This window comes from Tachypleus tridentatus, chromosome 10 (assembly GCF_004210375.1).
Source record: "Tachypleus tridentatus isolate NWPU-2018 chromosome 10, ASM421037v1, whole genome shotgun sequence".
NCBI classification, from domain to species: Eukaryota; Metazoa; Arthropoda; class Merostomata; order Xiphosura; family Limulidae; genus Tachypleus; species Tachypleus tridentatus.
Genome location: NC_134834.1, coordinates 128165095 through 128184462, shown reverse-complemented (window position 1 = coordinate 128184462; position 19368 = coordinate 128165095). Strand labels below are relative to the sequence as shown.

At 34.0% G+C, this 19368-nt stretch overlaps 1 protein-coding gene across 1 annotated transcript in view; it reads right to left on the bottom strand.

Moving 5' to 3' along the window:
* Positions 1-91: 91 nt before the first annotated feature.
* The window catches only part of LOC143228498 (arginine-glutamic acid dipeptide repeats protein-like), a 45501-nt gene continuing 26224 nt past the window's right edge, over positions 92-19368 (bottom strand). The window contains exons 4-6 of the mRNA XM_076459749.1: positions 8403-8537; positions 7025-7329; positions 92-607 (exon numbers count right to left, since the gene is read on the bottom strand). Of these exons, the coding sequence (XP_076315864.1) occupies positions 94-607; positions 7025-7329; positions 8403-8537 (954 nt within the window). The 3' untranslated portion in view covers positions 92-93. The remainder of the gene's footprint in view (positions 608-7024; positions 7330-8402; positions 8538-19368) is intronic.

The following is a 19368-nucleotide window of genomic DNA, read 5'->3' as shown; positions in this document are numbered from 1 at the left end:
GAATGTTCCAATGTCAAAGAGGTTATCCCTGAAGCTTCTGATAATTGTGGTTTACTAAATACAAATAAAGACTCAGGAGGAAGTTCTTGATGATCAAGTGGTTCTTTTTTTGATCTCTTGAGGTTTTAGAGGTGGTGTATGAATACAGGAGTCTTGAATTGATGGTGTTAACTGGTCTAAAACCTCGTTTACTCTTGGTAACTGGCTTTTCAGGGGCATGTGTGAATCTATGGGTAAACCAGGATGAAAGATTGGTATTTTTAGTGGAGAAGGAGACTGTTTGGTATTTTCATGAGTTGGTGAAACATGCTGTGGTCTATCCGTAATCACTTCTTTCACTTTGATCAATGGTGACAAAGATGTTGATGACAACAAAATGGGAGATGGATAAGAGGATACAGCAGCATCAACAAAGGAGTTACAGACTTGCTGTTGCAATGAATTTTCACTTTCACTGGCCAGTGGAAGGGGTTCAACTTTAATCTTAGGAGACAAAACTCTTTCTGGCTCCTCCCACACTGAAGAAGCATCTGGACTTTGATTCTCAGTTACTTCAGAAATTTTTTGGGCATCTTCTTGAACTTCCACTTTCACCATTTCTCTTGCACTGTAGTGAAATGAGAGGAAAGTTCTATAAACCTGAAGAATGTTTTGTTCCCCCTCTAACTTCATTCCAGCGTGAATTAGAAACTAGTTCAAATTTATAAAACAATAGCTCAGATTTTAGAACAGTTACTGTTTCTGTGTTTTTTATACTTTTATACTTAAGAGTAAAACAGTTGCACAATTACAGTTAAAATTTTTTAGACCTTAATAAACCTACATTCTACAAGACTTATAAATATTAAATGGCTAGCACACAAAAACACACAGAAGAATTGTAAGTAAAAATTCCTTTAATTTAAAACTAGAATTCTATGGTGTAAACATGTATCTCAAAATGGGTGGTATGGATATTAACACTTTTTACTAGGAAAGCATAGAACATCATTTTGGCCTTCCTAGGTCGTCTTCAGGTTAACAAGAACATTATTCTCTGCTTGTCAATAAAAGTGTTAATACCCATACCAGCCATTCTGAGATACATTTTTACTTCAATTGGGTTTCTCAGCACCAAGAGTAAAATTCTATGGGTTTTTTAGGTAAACCAGTGATAACTGGATCAGTACTTAAAATCATTACTTCCTATTACTGAAAGTTAAATTCAATAAAAACAATGAAACAAGATTCAGATTTTTTGTTTAAAAGCAGGTGATAAGATGCAAAATAACTTGCTACACACTAAGAGTATTTCCATCTGCAGTTTATAGCCCATAACTAACAATAAATGTACAACATCAAACTACTGGAACAAAGATTATAAGCAGATTAACAATAAAGTAACACATCCTAGGCTAACTTGTGTGTTAAAACACCACCCTAAGTACAAACTAAATCTGAAAATACTGCAGCATGCCATTAACTGTGACACTTTAGCACTCTAAGAATAGGTGTAATTCTTAATAGGTTGTAATAGGTGCTCTTAAGACGTATGTTCCATTCCTTCATTCAGACAAATAAACCTTGTCTCCTCCCTTTTAATTTAGCTACCACACTTGAGCTTGTAACAAAGTGAAAATAAAACCAGACACACACAAGAGCAAGCATACAATAGTAAAGCTTGCAATTGTATTTTCTCTTATCTTGGTCATCATGTTCAAACTGACATGTAATTTAAATTACTATAATAGTTTATTTTTTGAAACAGTTGCAGAAAAGCAATATTTTTCTGTTTCTTATGCACCAGTTCACTACCAATGTAGCAGTGTAATGTGGCACTTCCTATGGAAAATACTGAAGGAAAACTGAAGGGAAATGTTTACAATGCCCTTAGTATATTAACTGTAAATAAAACTACATTTACCAGTTGCTTGGGAAAGTTTGAAGACTTAACATCAGGATCTTACATAAACAAACAGAACTAAAAAAAAAGTTTATTAGGATCCATATAGAAAAGAATAGTGAGTAAGTTTCAAATAACTTAATATTTTGCCTTTTCATATATTTTTTGTGATCATTATCATTCTAGTTAAAAATTCTAAGATATTCTAAAAGGAATAAGAATTACCTTGTCAACATTTTAGCCAAATGACCTTCAACAGGATATGGTCATTTGGCTAAAATGTTCATGAGATATATAACCATATCCTACTGGAGGTGATTGATTGATTGATTTAGTGTTTTATGGCACAAACCAGCTAGGCTATCTGCACCAAACGTCCAGTAAAAAGGTAAAAATAAATTAAATGTAGTAAAATACATAAAAGGGAATGAAGGTAAAACAAAACATCAATGAACAACAGAAAAAGTATAAAACCAATGGTGACACCTAGTCTACAAAGTTAGGAGAGAAAGCAGAGTAAGAGAAGTTGTAAAGGACCTTCTCTAGCAAAATGGTAATGATCACAACCCACCAGGAAGACTAACAGATAAGTACAAGAACCACTGTCAATCACTTGAAGTTGGTCTTTCCACTCCTGGTTCTAGGTTGTGTGTCATTATGGCCAGTACTAAAAGGTAAAGTAATAAAAGTGTTAAATGACATGCAGCAAAAAAGTGTAATAACAACCCGCCAGGACGACTAACGAGTAGTTCAAATGGATAGTTCAAACAGCAGCGTTAGTCACCTGAAGTTGGCCTTTCCAGTCCTGGTGTCGAGTTATTTAATGTTCTAGACATTTTACATTGTCAAATTGAACTAGAAAGATTGAGACTCTGAAAACGAAACCACAATTAAAAAGGTGTAATGAATAAATATCAAACACTTAAATGAGGTTAAAAAGATTAATGGCCATTAAAAGACTAAAAACTTTATCAAGATGGACAGTGTCACCATCACCAATAACACTGTTCAATGTTACAGACAAATCCTGGGACAAAACATGTTTAAAATAGTGCCGTCGTTGAGAGTCATAACGATGGCAGGAAAGTAAAATGTGGCTTACAGTGATTTGAGTGTTACACAAACTACACACTGGTGCATCAGTTCCATATAAAAGAAAACGATGAGTTAAAAAACTGTGACCAATGCGTAGTCTAGTCAGAACAACTTCCTCCTTCTCAACTTTACGGAAGCTAGATGGCCAAAGCCCAATAGAGGGTTTTATTTGAAAAAGCTTGTTCTCACGTTGCTCACTCCAAGCGGACTGCCAGCTGGCATGAAGCCGAGCCTTGAATACAGGACCATAGTCCATGTACGGAATAGGCACAGTGGTGATAGTGCCAGAGCAGATAGATTTAGCTGCCATGTCTACAAGCACATTCCTGCGAATACCAACGTGGCCTGGTATCCAGAAAAGCTGGATAGAAGTAGATGTTGAGAAATGGGCCAGTCGGTGTTGAATATCAGCGAGAACAGGGTGTGAGCCAACGTGAAGTGATTCCAAGGCCAGCAGAGAACTAAGGGAGTGAGTATAAATAGTTCAGTCGGAGTACTGCTCAGCTTCAATATGATCCAGGGCAAGAGATATGGCATGCAGTTCAGCAGTGAACACAAAAGCTGTAGAGGGGATTCTGTGTGCAACCACCAACCTCAACAAACCATGGCAGAGCCCACAGTCACCTGATTTTGAACCATCCGTATAAATTGAAATAGAAAGGTTGTTCGAAAGATGTTCAGTAAATAAAAGACGGTACTTCCAATCGGGAGTATCTGCCTTTTTCAGATGACTTAAAGAAAGGTCACATTTGGGGGCTGTAATAAGCCATGGGATTCTGCAATGTTTTCCAAGGACAGACCCAATTCATCCAACAGATGTACTGCCAGACCGATGAAGGGCCATTTTCAGTTCCACGAGTGTAAAGGGACAATTATAATCAAAGAGACAGTCAGTTCGAAAGGAAAGAGGTGAATACTCTGTCTGAGTCTTGATGGCCAAGAAAGTGGAGAAACAAGCAAAAGTGCTAGATACCTGGCAAAAGCTTTCACCTAGAGTATCGGCGATGCTCCGGACGTCAGCTACCTCTTAACCATCAGAGAGTAAGATCAAGAGGGGAACAGAATTGTAGTGCCCACTGACCTTTCGAATCCTGTCCCATATGACCTTGGAACTGGTGGTAGAAGATATGCTAGTTGTGAACCTAATCCATGATTCCTTCTGGCTTTGACATCTTACCCACCTAGCATGTGCAAGGGCCCATTGGAAAGCGATATGGTTCAAAAGTGTGGGATATCTACGGAAAGTATCCCAGGCTCGTTTTGACCCTTCCGTGCCAAGTGGCAAGTAGGATTCCACCACAGACAAGGATATTGTGGAAAACGTGTCCAGGTTTTAGGAATACACTGAGCAGCTGCTTGTATAATACAGTCAGTTACCGCTGCCACACAGTCGTCTATTGATGGCTGATTCACAATGGCAGGATCAAGTTCTGTGAGAGCAGTGAAAGTGGACCAGTCTGCCTGATCCAGCTTCCACTGGGGCATGCGGGTAGGGTGGCATCGACCATGGCCAGTCTCTCTCAAAAGGATAGGAAAATGATCACTGCCTAGTGGATTATTGTCCATGAAAAATGGGAAAATAATGAAGGGGAGCAATCCAAAAGATCAATAGCGGTAAAGGACTGACTAGGTGCGTGAAAATAAGTGAAAGAACCAGTATTGAAAAGAGAAAGATTGTGATCAGAGAGCATATGCTCTACAGAGCAACCCCTCCTATCAATAACAGCACTTCCCCAGAGGGGATGATGTCCATTAAAGTCCCCCAGGATTATAAATGGAGACGGCAACTGTTCAATGAGAGCATCAAGGTCTGATTGATCATATGTCTCTCCAGGGGACAGGTAGAGAGAACAAACAGTGATGGTATGACCCAAGGAAACACGGATGGCTACGGCCTCCAAGGGTGTGTTGAGTGACAAAGACAGGGTGGGCACATGCTGATCAACCAATAGTGCCACCCTCTCCATGTACTCGTCCATCACACAGCCTGTCATTTCTGTACAGAGAAAACTGCTGAATGGTGACTGTATCAGCAGGTTTTAGAAATGTTTCTTGTAAGGAAAGACATACAGAATGGTAGGAAGCAATCAGTGTTTTGATATCATCCAGATTAGAACATAAACCTCGACGGTTCCATTGTATCAAGGTGGCCATTTTTAATGACGGGTAGGCGAAGTGGCTGGAGAACCCTTTTGTTTACGACCATGTCTTTTGTCCTTACTGTCCTTATTCGGAGGAGGTCTATCAACCTCCATGGATCCTGCCCTGGGTCGAATGGGCGGGTCTTTGTTGTTGGAAGGGGATTCCAGTGACTGAGGATGCAAACGAATGATTGTTTTGCATCATGGGGTTAGAGAAAAAGAAGTATCAGAAGAAATGCCTGTATATGAAACTGAAGGATGTGGATCTTGAGATATGTTGGACTGTATGGGAAGAACAGAGATGGGTGTAGAAGTCAATTCATCAACCTTTTTAACCATGGAGGTCAAAAGGCTTTTCATTTGTTTTGGAAATGATTCTCTTGGAGGTACAGAGAAATCTGTCTGCACTCCCACTGTAGTTGTGGAATGAAGTGCAGCAGCATATGTCCGAGATGGAGTAGCAGACGGCAATTTCCAAGCCTCAGGATTACTAATGTTATGGGTCGTTTTCAAACGCTGCACCTCTTTTTCCTCCAACCATTTTGGGCAAGAACGAAAGTAGGAAGGGTGGGAACCATTGCAGTTGACACAAAGTGTGCCCACATCACACTCATAGGCACCATGGTCCTTACCACCACAACGAGCACATGTCAGGGAACCACGACAGGATGTCTGTGAGTGGCCGAACCTCTGACATTGGAAACATCGAATAGGGTTTGGAATGTACGGCCATACCCTGCAAATTAGATTACCTGCCTTGATGGTGGCAGGTGCAGGTGGCGATGTAAATGTCAAAACAAGGATATCTGTTGGCAGTGTAACTTCGTCTTTGCGAGTGGAGATGCACCTCACTGCAGAAACTCCTTGAGTGGAGAGACCAGCGAGAATCTCTGAATCGGGGACATTCTTCAAATCCCTCTCAACAATAAATCCCGTGATGAATTCAAGGTAGCATGAGGGGTAACCTCAATAGGTACATCCCCAATTGCCTTTGAATTCAAGAGGAGTTCACTGTGTTTGTATGTGGATGTTTCAACCAATATGTCTCCAGATCAAAGCTTCTTTACTGACTTTGGAGAGCCAGCAAGTCCTTTTAGTCCCTTCTGAATAAAAGGGGGACATTTGCCCTAAAGGTTTTTCTGAAAGAGAATGTAATATAAAAAAATGGGGTACAAGTGTTACAGATTGCTGCTCAGAGTCTTCAAGACGTGGTCATTTACCTATTGACTGTTTTTTCACTATTTTATTTAAATTTTTTGTAGAAGGATCCATAGGAAAAAAGGAAAATTTTGGTACCCACTGACCCCACCCACCATGGAGCCCTACAAGGGGCCTTTACTACAATGTCATGCAAGGAAATTGCAGCAACACCAGGGTTTCGTGAGCACTATACCCAAACACCAGCATTAGACAACATGTCCACAATACCTGTTGAGAACTTCCAACACTGGTACTTGGTTGACTCTAGCCCAAGTGGACCAGCCGATTGACCCAAGGGGAGGCCACCCAAAGGCCACCCATCTACAGGAATTCAAGGCTGAAAATGGGGTGTGTTAGGGTTAGACCCCTCAACCACCAGAATCCTCTCCTCCCCTTCACAGGTCACCACGCACAGCAAACACGTGGGTGGATGTTTAGATCCCAGAGGAGGTAAACTGAAAGAACAGAACCTTCCCTGGGAGGTCCCCTCACCACGTACAGGATTCCACACCGAGGGGCCTACTGGAGGTAATTTCAGTAAAATAAAATACCAAACATCATACTGCTCATTTTAAGAGTTTTAACAGTTTCTTTGCTTTTCCAAATCTTGCACAGTTCAATATCTATCAGAATAGTACTACACTAAGTGTATACTTCTCTGGTATGTTAAATTATACCAATCTTGAAAGAAACATAAGACACAAACCTTTCTTCTTGCTCCGACTTCATGTTCTCGGCAAATGGCTGAATTACATCATAGACTGGAGAAGGAGGAGTACTGAATATTTCACCATCTCCTTCCTCATTATCACCTTCATTTCCATTTTCTTCATTGCACACACTGCTGCTGTCTGTGCTTAATGATTCAGTAGGACTAAATGACCTCTCTATACTGGATTTCTTTTTCTTGGGAGAAGTTCTAACTTCTGTTTCAGTTGTACTGCTGTCTCGCATCCTTTTCCTACTCTTACATGGATCTTCTTCTGCTAGTCCCTTGATTAACAACAGATTCTAACAATTAAAATCAAAATTAAAATATATTTACTCTAAACATCTTTGTGTTTTGTTTAGCCCTTCATTGGACAAACATTACAACTAATAATAGGTCTTACTTGGCAACAATAAGAATTAAAGTTGTATAGCATAAAATAATTGCTCATGAAGTAGGGCAAGTGCCTGACCTCTAACTAAGCAAAACAAATATTTGTAATTTAAGTGAACTATAAAAAAAAACATTGTAACAAAGCTCTTAAAATTGACCAAATATCTTTAATGAAAAACTGATGGCACTGTTAAATCACTACAATAAAGCAGAAAGAAAAGAAAATTATAAGCAAACAATTTCTTTCAAATAAAATAAATCTATCTAAATTGTTCAAGCTACAGAACAGGCAAATGAAGCATTATGACAAAAACAAGAAAAATGTCAACTACAAACCACATTTCCTTATTTAAGTCTTTTTTGAAACAATATAATTGATTGAATGTTTCCCTGGTTTGTGTGCATGTGCAAGAGAAAGAAAATCCAAAATGTGGAAAAAATGAAAACATTAAATTTGTTATATTCAGTGTCACTGAAAACCAGTTACCATCTTGGTCCAAGTTTAGGGTGATCTCCAATACAAGTCAACCATCATTTTCAGAAACCATCAGAAATAAGAAAACAACCAAGTGTCATAATACCCTTAGGCCTGTAAAATCAATACTATAACTGAACAGCCTGCAGATGGATATGTTGTAAGAATTAATGTTAGCCATGAGTGAACATTTGGCAGAATGTTATCTGGACATCCAGGAATGTGATGGACGAGAGTAGGGAAAGGGGTCTTTGGTCAATCATGATTACAAGGGGACTACAAATTTCACAGCCTAATAATTAATCAAAAAACATCTTATAATCAAATCACAGTGGTATAAATCTTAACTAAATGAAATTGTTTTACAAGTCTCAAGTACTTCAGTCATGTAAATGTTTTTTTCATTTCACTTTTATTAACTACAGTATGTTAAGGCACCAATATTTTTCTTGTAAATGTCATTATATCAAATATTAAGATACTAGAAAACTTCTAGAATGGTTTTACCTCTTTCTCTTGTTCTTCTCTGTCTTCTGAGAGGGATTGAGGTTCAGGTTTCAGGTTTTGAGAATCACTACCATTTTTAGTATCTGCAGTAGATGCATTCCCATTTGTATGTTTGTTCATCTTGGATTTCTGATTCTGTAAGAAACAAAGGATTATCAAAAAAAGTGGATTAAAGTCCACCATATAGACGCTAAAGAGTATATTTTACCAAACCGAGACCAACAGGCAAGGATGAATGAAAAATCAACACGTTGTTTTGATACAATCCTCTAAAACTACACTGTCTTAGTCATTGGAAGAGGAAGATGATCTGCTGTACACCAACAATGGATACAATCAGGCACGTAACAAGTCAATACACGTGATCTGCTGTACACTAGCAATTTATCAATTTGTTTGGGTTTCAAAGCATTCATGTTTCTTATATTTATACTTTAACTATCTAATGTCTTAGGTTTTGGACCAAGCCTTGCTTAGATGATTAAAATTTGTATGGGGGTGCATAATATGGTGCTAAAGGGAAATACAGAACACAATTTATTATTTTGTGGTGATTTCTTAAGAGACATTTAAACAGACATGAAGAATCAATATATATCGAAATTGACAGTTGAAGAAATTAAAATCATTGTTTAGTTCTTTATCTCCTTCCATAGTAGGTTTCTTTAGTAAATCAGTTCTGCTTTTTAATAGACTATACTTATATATTAAATGTAACAAAAGTTATTTTATGCACTGTTATTATATTTCTGCAGAAAAGGTACTCAATAAACAAGTGTTTCATACCTGGATTTATATACGATATATATTACTTCAATGAAACAACAGTAAAAAATAGGAATGCTTTTTCCAGAGTTTACAATAAATAATTTAGGGTAAATCTGACAGATCAGCAAAACAGCATTAACAATACCATCCACTGAACACTGATTGTAATACATAACATACAAATCACCAAAGATATGGTATTTGTTGAACAAAGTAAGGCAAATCACAGAATGGGTTAAACATATGATCACACTATAACACAACATACATGTTTTTTTTTCAATTATTGTAGTATATTATTTTGGGTCAAATACTTCATAACACATTAATTCTGTCAACAGCAAAGTCTGAACACATGGTGTATTAGTATATATAAATAGAAATCAAGTAAAAATCCAAATGATATTCAACAAGGCCCAGCATGGCCAGGTAGTCAGGTTAAAATTCCCATCACACCAAACATGCTCACCCTTTCAGCCATGAGGGCATTATAATGTGATGGTCGATTCCACTATTCATTGGTTATGGATGGTAACAACTAGCTGCCTTCCATGTAGCCTTTTTACCACTAAATTAGGAACAGCTAGTGCAGATAGCACTTGTGTAGTTTTGTACAAAATTCAAAACAAACTCAAACAACACGAAGTTTAAAAAATATTTAGAAGAACTGGATAATAAAATAAACACAAATTACAAAATATACAGTCAAAACATTGATAGCAGTACGAAGTGAACAGTAAGGTAAATGCATTTAAACTTAAACTTTAAAATAAAACTAATACACGAATCACAAATTAAGGTACATGAAATATAGATTGATAATCGTCTATCACTGTACTAAATGAAACAGTTTTAGCTGAAAGAATATCTGTTTGGTTTGTTTTGAATTTCACGCAAAGCAACATGAGGGCTATCTGTGCTGACATCTGTTAGAGGGGGTTTCTTTAAAAAGGATCTATAGATCTGGTTGTAATGATGATAAAGTTTTTAATAGATATGTTAAGACCTTGGGTTTGGTTATGCAATGAATTTTGCCAAATAACAATTTTACTATACAAAGTCCAGGAAACATCTGTGTGTTGACAGGTCTTTATAAATGGTGTTAGTATTGCCTATTTATGTGATATTACAAGAACAGCTTGTGAATCTGTATATATGCCATAACTGATATGATAGCTGGTCCCTACACTGTAAGAAATTTTCAATTCAGAAATTAGGTCTAAAAAATTATGTTGAACTAGCTAATTACCTGTGGCACCATTGCTCACTTGGGGTGTCAGCAATTGGGAAGGGTGACAGTGCATGATGGCTATGAGCAACTTGCAAATTGCTGAAATGAACTTCAGCCCTCTAACAACCCCATGAATTTCCTTAAATTTCTTGTTATTATCTGTCTACCATTCATGGATTTTTAAGTTTACAGACTCAAGGTTGGTAGTTAAAACTTTTCCACCATATCATATAATAATGAAGCTCTTGCTTTACATATACGATACTGAAAAACACTTTTTTCATTACACAATGTGCAACTCCCACCTGTGTGAAATTTTTATCCTGTGTGCATGTAGATTTGCAATAGGGGTCACAATTTTCCTGTTTCACCTCTGTTTCCTGAGATGGAGAACTTTATTTTTTTCCAATCAAATGTAGAGAAAAAAATTGAGCACATGAATTGCTACATGTAATGAAGCAAAACAAAGATGAAGAGGTGATACATAGATTCTACTTCTGTGGAGTATTTGGCAGGTTTTTATCTTTGGACAATAGAAAAAAAAACAATTTAACAGAGATTACTATATGATATGGTGGCAAAGTTTTAACTACCAACCTTGAGTCTGTAAACTTAAAAATCCATGAATGGTAGACAGATAATAACAAGAAATTTAAGGAAATTCATGGGGTTGTTAGAGGGCTGAAGTTCATTTTTAAAAAGTTTATTATGTAACCATTTTGTTTAAAATGTTTAGCATTAATGTAATCTTTCTGTGTAAAAACATACATTTATAATGATGATCAACCCCTGCAGACAGCATTTTGTTACATTTATATTGAATACCACAATCTTTGTCATGATTAAAATTTACCTATTTTTTCATGTTTTCAAACTGTACTTTACAGAAGTATAATTTTTAATTTGAGGCATCTTTGCTATAACAAGTTTAAAGATTATTCACTATATATAGCTTAAAAGAAATTAACATTTCAGCTGTGTTACCACAATTTTAGTTTTTTTGTTTCAAATGTTATGGCTTTAACTAGAAGTCAACCAATATACAATAACACAGGTTATTGTAAAATATCTTAAAACTAATGGAAACTGAATATAAATCAAACACTTCAACTGTCATTAATGTTATAACTGTACTTTGTTAAGGGTTTGAAATTTTGGTGCAGCTAGTAATGAACTACCATGCACTAAGTCATGAGATCAGCATTCTATATCTTAGTGATGCCATAATTATTTAATTTGTAGCATTTCTAATGTAAGCTACATGTTCTCGATTTGAGCGTTTGTTTTTTTAATGAAATACAAATTTATATTTGTTCTGTTATTTGTCAGTGTATATTTGAAAAGAAATACTGTTAATGTTGAATCACTGTTTCAAAAGTAAGATTAGTAAAAATCTACAAGCTGCCAAAAGTCCTGATTACCCATTGGACAGAAACAACATCCGATAACATTTACATCTTTCTGGCTGAAACTAATCCAAACCATGTTATTATCCGCAAAGTTAAAATGACTGAAGTTTCATAAAGTACAATGATAACTATCTGGAAAATTAGAAAACAATTCCAGCATAACATGCAAAAACTTATGGATTAAAAGTCAGTTTCAACTACACTTCACTAAAGCCTTTTTTAACCATTCAATACCACTGTAGAGTCTGTACAAGTCTAAATAATTATATTTTGCTACAAACTATTATTATAAAGAGAAGTATGAAAAGTAGAGATTTTTCGTACTCATAATGGTCAAGGAGAGCTTTTGAACAGCATAATATTTGCAAGTAGTTTTTCAGGATTTGGTGTTCTAAACAACAACAACAAAAATTACCTTAGAAGCTAAGATTTATTATCTGTCACTTCCTGGAACAATTACTTAATGTATATATTAAATAGAAATTCCACAAAATTGTTTAAGAAGGTAGTTTCGTGCACATTTATTTTCATGAAAAAATCTAGATCTTTTGTAATCCATATCTGATAAAGCAAAATGTTAGGCCTACAAATAATTTCATCACTAATTATTTATATGAGCTCAAGAATTTTTTTTTAAACAGAAATTTACCGATTATAAATGCCTAAGCCTATCTTTTCTAAAACAAAAACTGATGTTGCTCTCCTATGTACGTTTGTAATATCTGCACAGTTCTTTACATTATAGTATTACACAATAAATATGTGCTCTGCTCCCATTTGTTAAAAAAAGAGGTATTTTCCTTTTCTGTTTCTTTTAATTTATGGTATTTAAACAAATGGTACTCAAACTCAGTACCAAGATTCAGATACACAAATTAGAGATTAATTATCAATAAATTACAAATAACTGTTTACAGTTAATCTTGAAATTAAAATAACAGATGGCTAAGTCATCAACATTTTCTAAGGCACAGCATGGCCAGGTGGGTTAAGGCATTCGACTCGTAATTCGAGGGTCGCAGGTTCGAATCCCCATTGCACCAAACATGCTCACCCTTTCAGCCATGAGAGCATTATAATGTTACAGTCAATCCCACTATTTGTTGGTAAAAAAGTAGACCAAGAGTTGGCAGCTAGTCATCACCACCCACTGCCTTCCCTCTAGTCTTACACTGTTAAATTAGGGATGGCTAGCACAGATAGTTCTCATGTAGTATTATGCAAAATTATAAAAAAAAAAATTCTAATGAAAGTTTTTAAATTCTCTGCAACAGTCATACTTGCTTTGTTTCTACAACTAAAACAAAAAACAAACTTTGGGATGCAAGGACAATTAAAGAAATAAACTTACGAGTTCAGTCTATATTTAATATCTTTCATTTTTGAAATAAACAGGTAAAAAGACGGTTCAAAACAAATTATTGCTTTTAAATACATACTACCCAAACAACATGTACGTTTAAAAAAAAACCAAAAACAACTAATACTAGATAGTTTAGCATCTTCAAACTTATATTCTCCAAGTGGTTATTTCATTTAGAGAGATGAGAACTAGAAATTACAATCTCAAAATTTACTGAGATGTATTTTACCTAAATAGCTACTAACAGTTACAGTTTAATATCTTCATCTTAGTGTACTATTATTACCTTAACTCGGATCTAAATAAGAAAGTTTCTTTTAGCTGTTTTCCCCTAGAAACTTCATATTTCTGCATGTATTTTTTTAGTGTTATGAAGGAAAATTTGAAAGTTCACTAGATATTAGAGTTAAAAAGAATGAAGGTGAAAAAGAAAATACTAAGTGAAAATTAAAATATGCTGATTACAATGTTCATTTGACAGCTCTAATTCTTAGGAAAATGTGTGTGCAATCAAAAAATGATAAAAGTAATTTTGTGTCAACTTATGGACAACATCTCTCCTTACCTAACTGCTTCAGTGAAGAATTTAAGGTATCATTCTGTGTAGCATCATTATAAAGCATTTCTCACTGATTTAAGATCTTGTCACAAGTATTTTATTATTTTTACAGGCTATACTATTTTATCAACACTTTACTATACAGTACAAAACTGACCAAGTTGAATTTAATGAACCACACACTGGTTCTTTGTTTTAAAAAAAAACATTACATTTTACTGCATTCATTTAAAAATAAACAATGTGAAAGGTTAATCTAATATCTAGTTTTTACTAGCCATATGAATAAAACAGAAGACATACTGCAAACTATATTTTTTTATATATTTATAGTGAAGATTTTTTAATAGAACTGATCAAAATTCCATTTAAGTTTTAAAATATGAATAAATTTAAAAACTTCCTTCTTATTTTCTTCATTTTTTATTATTTTAAATTTACAAGGATATACAATTCTTCCCACGCTTATGGTCGTTATACCACTTATTTAGCAACACCAAGAACTGTCACATTTTATAAAGAAAATACTTCATTCTTCCCTTATTTACCAGAAAATAATAAAATTAAACTAATAAAAAACAAAAAAGGTACAGCAATGTAGAGAGCAAAATTAGAGCACTATGAATACTAAAAACATATCAATACAAATAGTAACAGTATGGATAAAGCAACAAGAATTACAGATTGGATCAATTAAAAACTGATTATGGAACATCGTGAATGAAACACAACTAACAAAAATAGTAAAGGTAGAGCAGTAATAGGATACTGTAAATGTATACCTTCTTCATGCGAGTAATAAGTTAATTAATATGAAATATTGGTAATTTATCTTAAACAGGAACAATTTCAATTAAATATGTAAAGTTTGAAAAATTACCTTTTGGGAAAAGTTAGTCGACAGGACTGATTATTAAAAACAAGTTCTGGTAATGAAGCATATATTAACACAAACATCATATATTAGCAGTCTATGATGTCTCATATCAGTCTGTTATAACACAAACAAACATCATATATTAGCAGTCTATGATGTCTCATATCAGTCTGTTATAACACAAACAAACATCATATATTAGCAGTCTATGATGTCTCATATCAGTCTGTTATAACACAAACAAACATCATATATTAGCAGTCTATGATGTCTCATATCAGTCTGTTATAACACAAACAAACATCATATATTAGCAGTCTATGATGTCTCATATCAGTCTGTTATAACACAAACAAACATCATATATTAGCAGTCTATGATGTCTCATATCAGTCTGTTATAACACAAACAAACATCATATATAGCAGTCTATGATGTCTCATATCAGTCTGTTATAACACAAACAAACATCATATATTAGCAGTCTATGATGTCTCATATCAGTCTGTTATAACACAAACAAACATCATATATGATAGCAGTCTATGATGTCTCATATCAGTCTGTTATAACACAAACAAACATCATATATTAGCAGTCTATGATGTCTCATATCAGTCTGTTATAACACAAACAAACATCATATATTAGCAGTCTATGATGTCTCATATCAGTCTGTTATAACACAAACAAACATCATATATTAGCAGTCTATGATGTCTCATATCAGTCTGTTATAACACAAACAAACATCATATATTAGCAGTCTATGATGTCTCATATCAGTCTGTTATAACACAAACAAACATCATATATTAGCAGTCTATGATGTCTCATATCAGTCTGTTATAACACAAACAAACATCATATATTAGCAGTCTATGATGTCTCATATCAGTCTGTTATAACACAAACAAACATCATATATTAGCAGTCTATGATGTCTCATATCAGTCTGTTATAACACAAACAAACATCATATATTAGCAGTCTATGATGTCTCATATCAGTCTGTTATAACACAAACAAACATCATATATTAGCAGTCTATGATGTCTCATATCAGTCTGTTATAACACAAACAAACATCATATATTAGCAGTCTATGATGTCTCATATCAGTCTGTTATAACACAAACAAACATCATATATTAGCAGTCTATGATGTCTCATATCAGTCTGTTATAACACAAACAAACATCATATATTAGCAGTCTATGATGTCTCATATCAGTCTGTTATAACACAAACAAACATCATATATTAGCAGTCTATGATGTCTCATATCAGTCTGTTATAACACAAACAAACATCATATATTAGCAGTCTATGATGTCTCATATCAGTCTGTTATAACACAAACAAACATCATATATTAGCAGTCTATGATGTCTCATATCAGTCTGTTATAACACAAACAAACATCATATATTAGCAGTCTATGATGTCTCATATCAGTCTGTTATAACACAAACAAACATCATATATTAGCAGTCTATGATGTCTCATATCAGTCTGTTATAACACAAACAAACATCATATATTAGCAGTCTATGATGTCTCATATCAGTCTGTTATAACACAAACAAACATCATATATTAGCAGTCTATGATGTCTCATATCAGTCTGTTATAACACAAACAAACATCATATATTAGCAGTCTATGATGTCTCATATCAGTCTGTTATAACACAAACAAACATCATATATTAGCAGTCTATGATGTCTCATATCAGTCTGTTATAACACAAACAAACATCATATATTAGCAGTCTATGATGTCTCATATCAGTCTGTTATAACACAAACAAACATCATATATTAGCAGTCTATGATGTCTCATATCAGTCTGTTATAACACAAACAAACATCATATATTAGCAGTCTATGATGTCTCATATCAGTCTGTTATAACACAAACAAACATCATATATTAGCAGTCTATGATGTCTCATATCAGTCTGTTATAACACAAACAAACATCATATATTAGCAGTCTATGATGTCTCATATCAGTCTGTTATAACACAAACAAACATCATATATTAGCAGTCTATGATGTCTCATATCAGTCTGTTATAACACAAACAAACATCATATATTAGCAGTCTATGATGTCTCATATCAGTCTGTTATAACACAAACAAACATCATATATTAGCAGTCTATGATGTCTCATATCAGTCTGTTATAACACAAACAAACATCATATATTAGCAGTCTATGATGTCTCATATCAGTCTGTTATAACACAAACAAACATCATATATAGCAGTCTATGATGTCTCATATCAGTCTGTTATAACACAAACAAACATCATATATTAGCAGTCTATGATGTCTCATATCAGTCTGTTATAACACAAACAAACATCATATATTAGCAGTCTATGATGTCTCATATCAGTCTGTTATAACACAAACAAACATCATATATTAGCAGTCTATGATGTCTCATATCAGTCTGTTATAACACAAACAAACATCATATATTAGCAGTCTATGATGTCTCATATCAGTCTGTTATAACACAAACAAACATCATATATTAGCAGTCTATGATGTCTCATATCAGTCTGTTATAACACAAACAAACATCATATATTAGCAGTCTATGATGTCTCATATCAGTCTGTTATAACACAAACAAACATCATATATTAGCAGTCTATGATGTCTCATATCAGTCTGTTATAACACAAACAAACATCATATGTCTCATATCAGCAGTCTATGATGTCTCATATCAGTCTGTTATAACACAAACAAACATCATATATTAGCAGTCTATGATGTCTCATATCAGTCTGTTATAACACAAACAAACATCATATATTAGCAGTCTATGATGTCTCATATCAGTCTGTTATAACAAAACAAACATCATATATTAGCAGTCTATGATGTCTCATATCAGTCTGTTATAACACAAACAAACATCATATATTAGCAGTCTATGATGTCTCATATCAGTCTGTTATAACAAAACAAACATCATATATTAGCAGTCTATGATGTCTCATATCAGTCTGTTATCATATATTAGCAGTCTATGATGTCTCATATCAGTCTGTTATAACAAAACAAACATCATATATTAGCAGTCTATGATGTCTCATATCAGTCTGTTATAACACAAACAAACATCATATATTAGCAGTCTATGATGTCTCATATCAGTCTGTTATAACACAAACAAACATCATATATTAGCAGTCTATGATGTCTCATATCAGTCTGTTATAACACAAACAAACATCATATATTAGCAGTCTATGATGTCTCATATCAGTCTGTTATAACACAAACAAACATCATATATTAGCAGTCTATGATGTCTCATATCAGTCTGTTATAACACAAACAAACATCATATATTAGCAGTCTATGATGTCTCATATCAGTCTGTTATAACACAAACAAACATCATATATTAGCAGTCTATGATGTCTCATATCAGTCTGTTATAACAAAACAAACATCATATATTAGCAGTCTATGATGTCTCATATCAGTCTGTTATAACAAAACAAACATCATATATTAGCAGTCTATGATGTCTCATATCAGTCTGTTATAACACAAACAAACATCATATATTAGCAGTCTATGATGTCTCATATCAGTCTGTTATAACAAAACAAACATCATATATTAGCAGTCTATGATGTCTCATATCAGTCTGTTATAACAAAACAAACATCATATATTAGCAGTCTATGATGTCTCATATCAGTCTGTTATAACACAAACAAACATCATATATTAGCAGTCTATGATGTCTCATATCAGTCTGTTATAACACAAACAAACATCATATATTAGCAGTCTATGATGTCTCATATCAGTCTGTTATAACAAAAACAAACATCATATATTAGCAGTCTATGATGTCTCATATCAGTCTGTTATAACACAAACAAACATCATATATTAGCAGTCTATGATGTCTCATATCAGTCTGTTATAACACAAACAAACATCATATATTAGCAGTCTATGATGTCTCATATCAGTCTGTTATAACACAAACAAACATCATATATTAGCAGTCTATGATGTCTCATATCAGTCTGTTATAACACAAACAAACATCATATATTAGCAGTCTATGATGTCTCATATCAGTCTGTTATAACACAAAATCAAACATCATATATTAGCAGTCTATGATGTCTCATATCAGTCTGTTATAACACAAACAAACATCATATATTAGCAGTCTATGATGTCTCATATCAGTCTGTTATAACACAAACAAACATCATATATTAGCAGTCTATGATGTCTCATATCAGTCTGTTATAACACAAACAAACATCATATATTAGCAGTCTATGATGTCTCATATCAGTCTGTTATAACACAAACAAACATCATATATTAGCAGTCTATGATGTCTCATATCAGTCTGTTATAACACAAACAAACATCATATATTAGCAGTCTATGATGTCTCATATCAGTCTGTTATAACACAAACAAACATCAATTAGATGTGATATACTCATATCAGTCTGTTATAACACAAACAAACATCATATATTAGCAGTCTATGATGTCTCATATCAGTCTGTTATAACACAAACAAACATCATATATTGGCTGTTAGTCTATGATGTCTCATATCAGTCTGTTATAACACAAACAAACATCATATATTAGCAGTCTATGATGTCTCATATCAGTCTGTTATAACACAAACAAACATCATATATTAGCAGTCTATGATGTCTCATATCAGTCTGTTATAACAC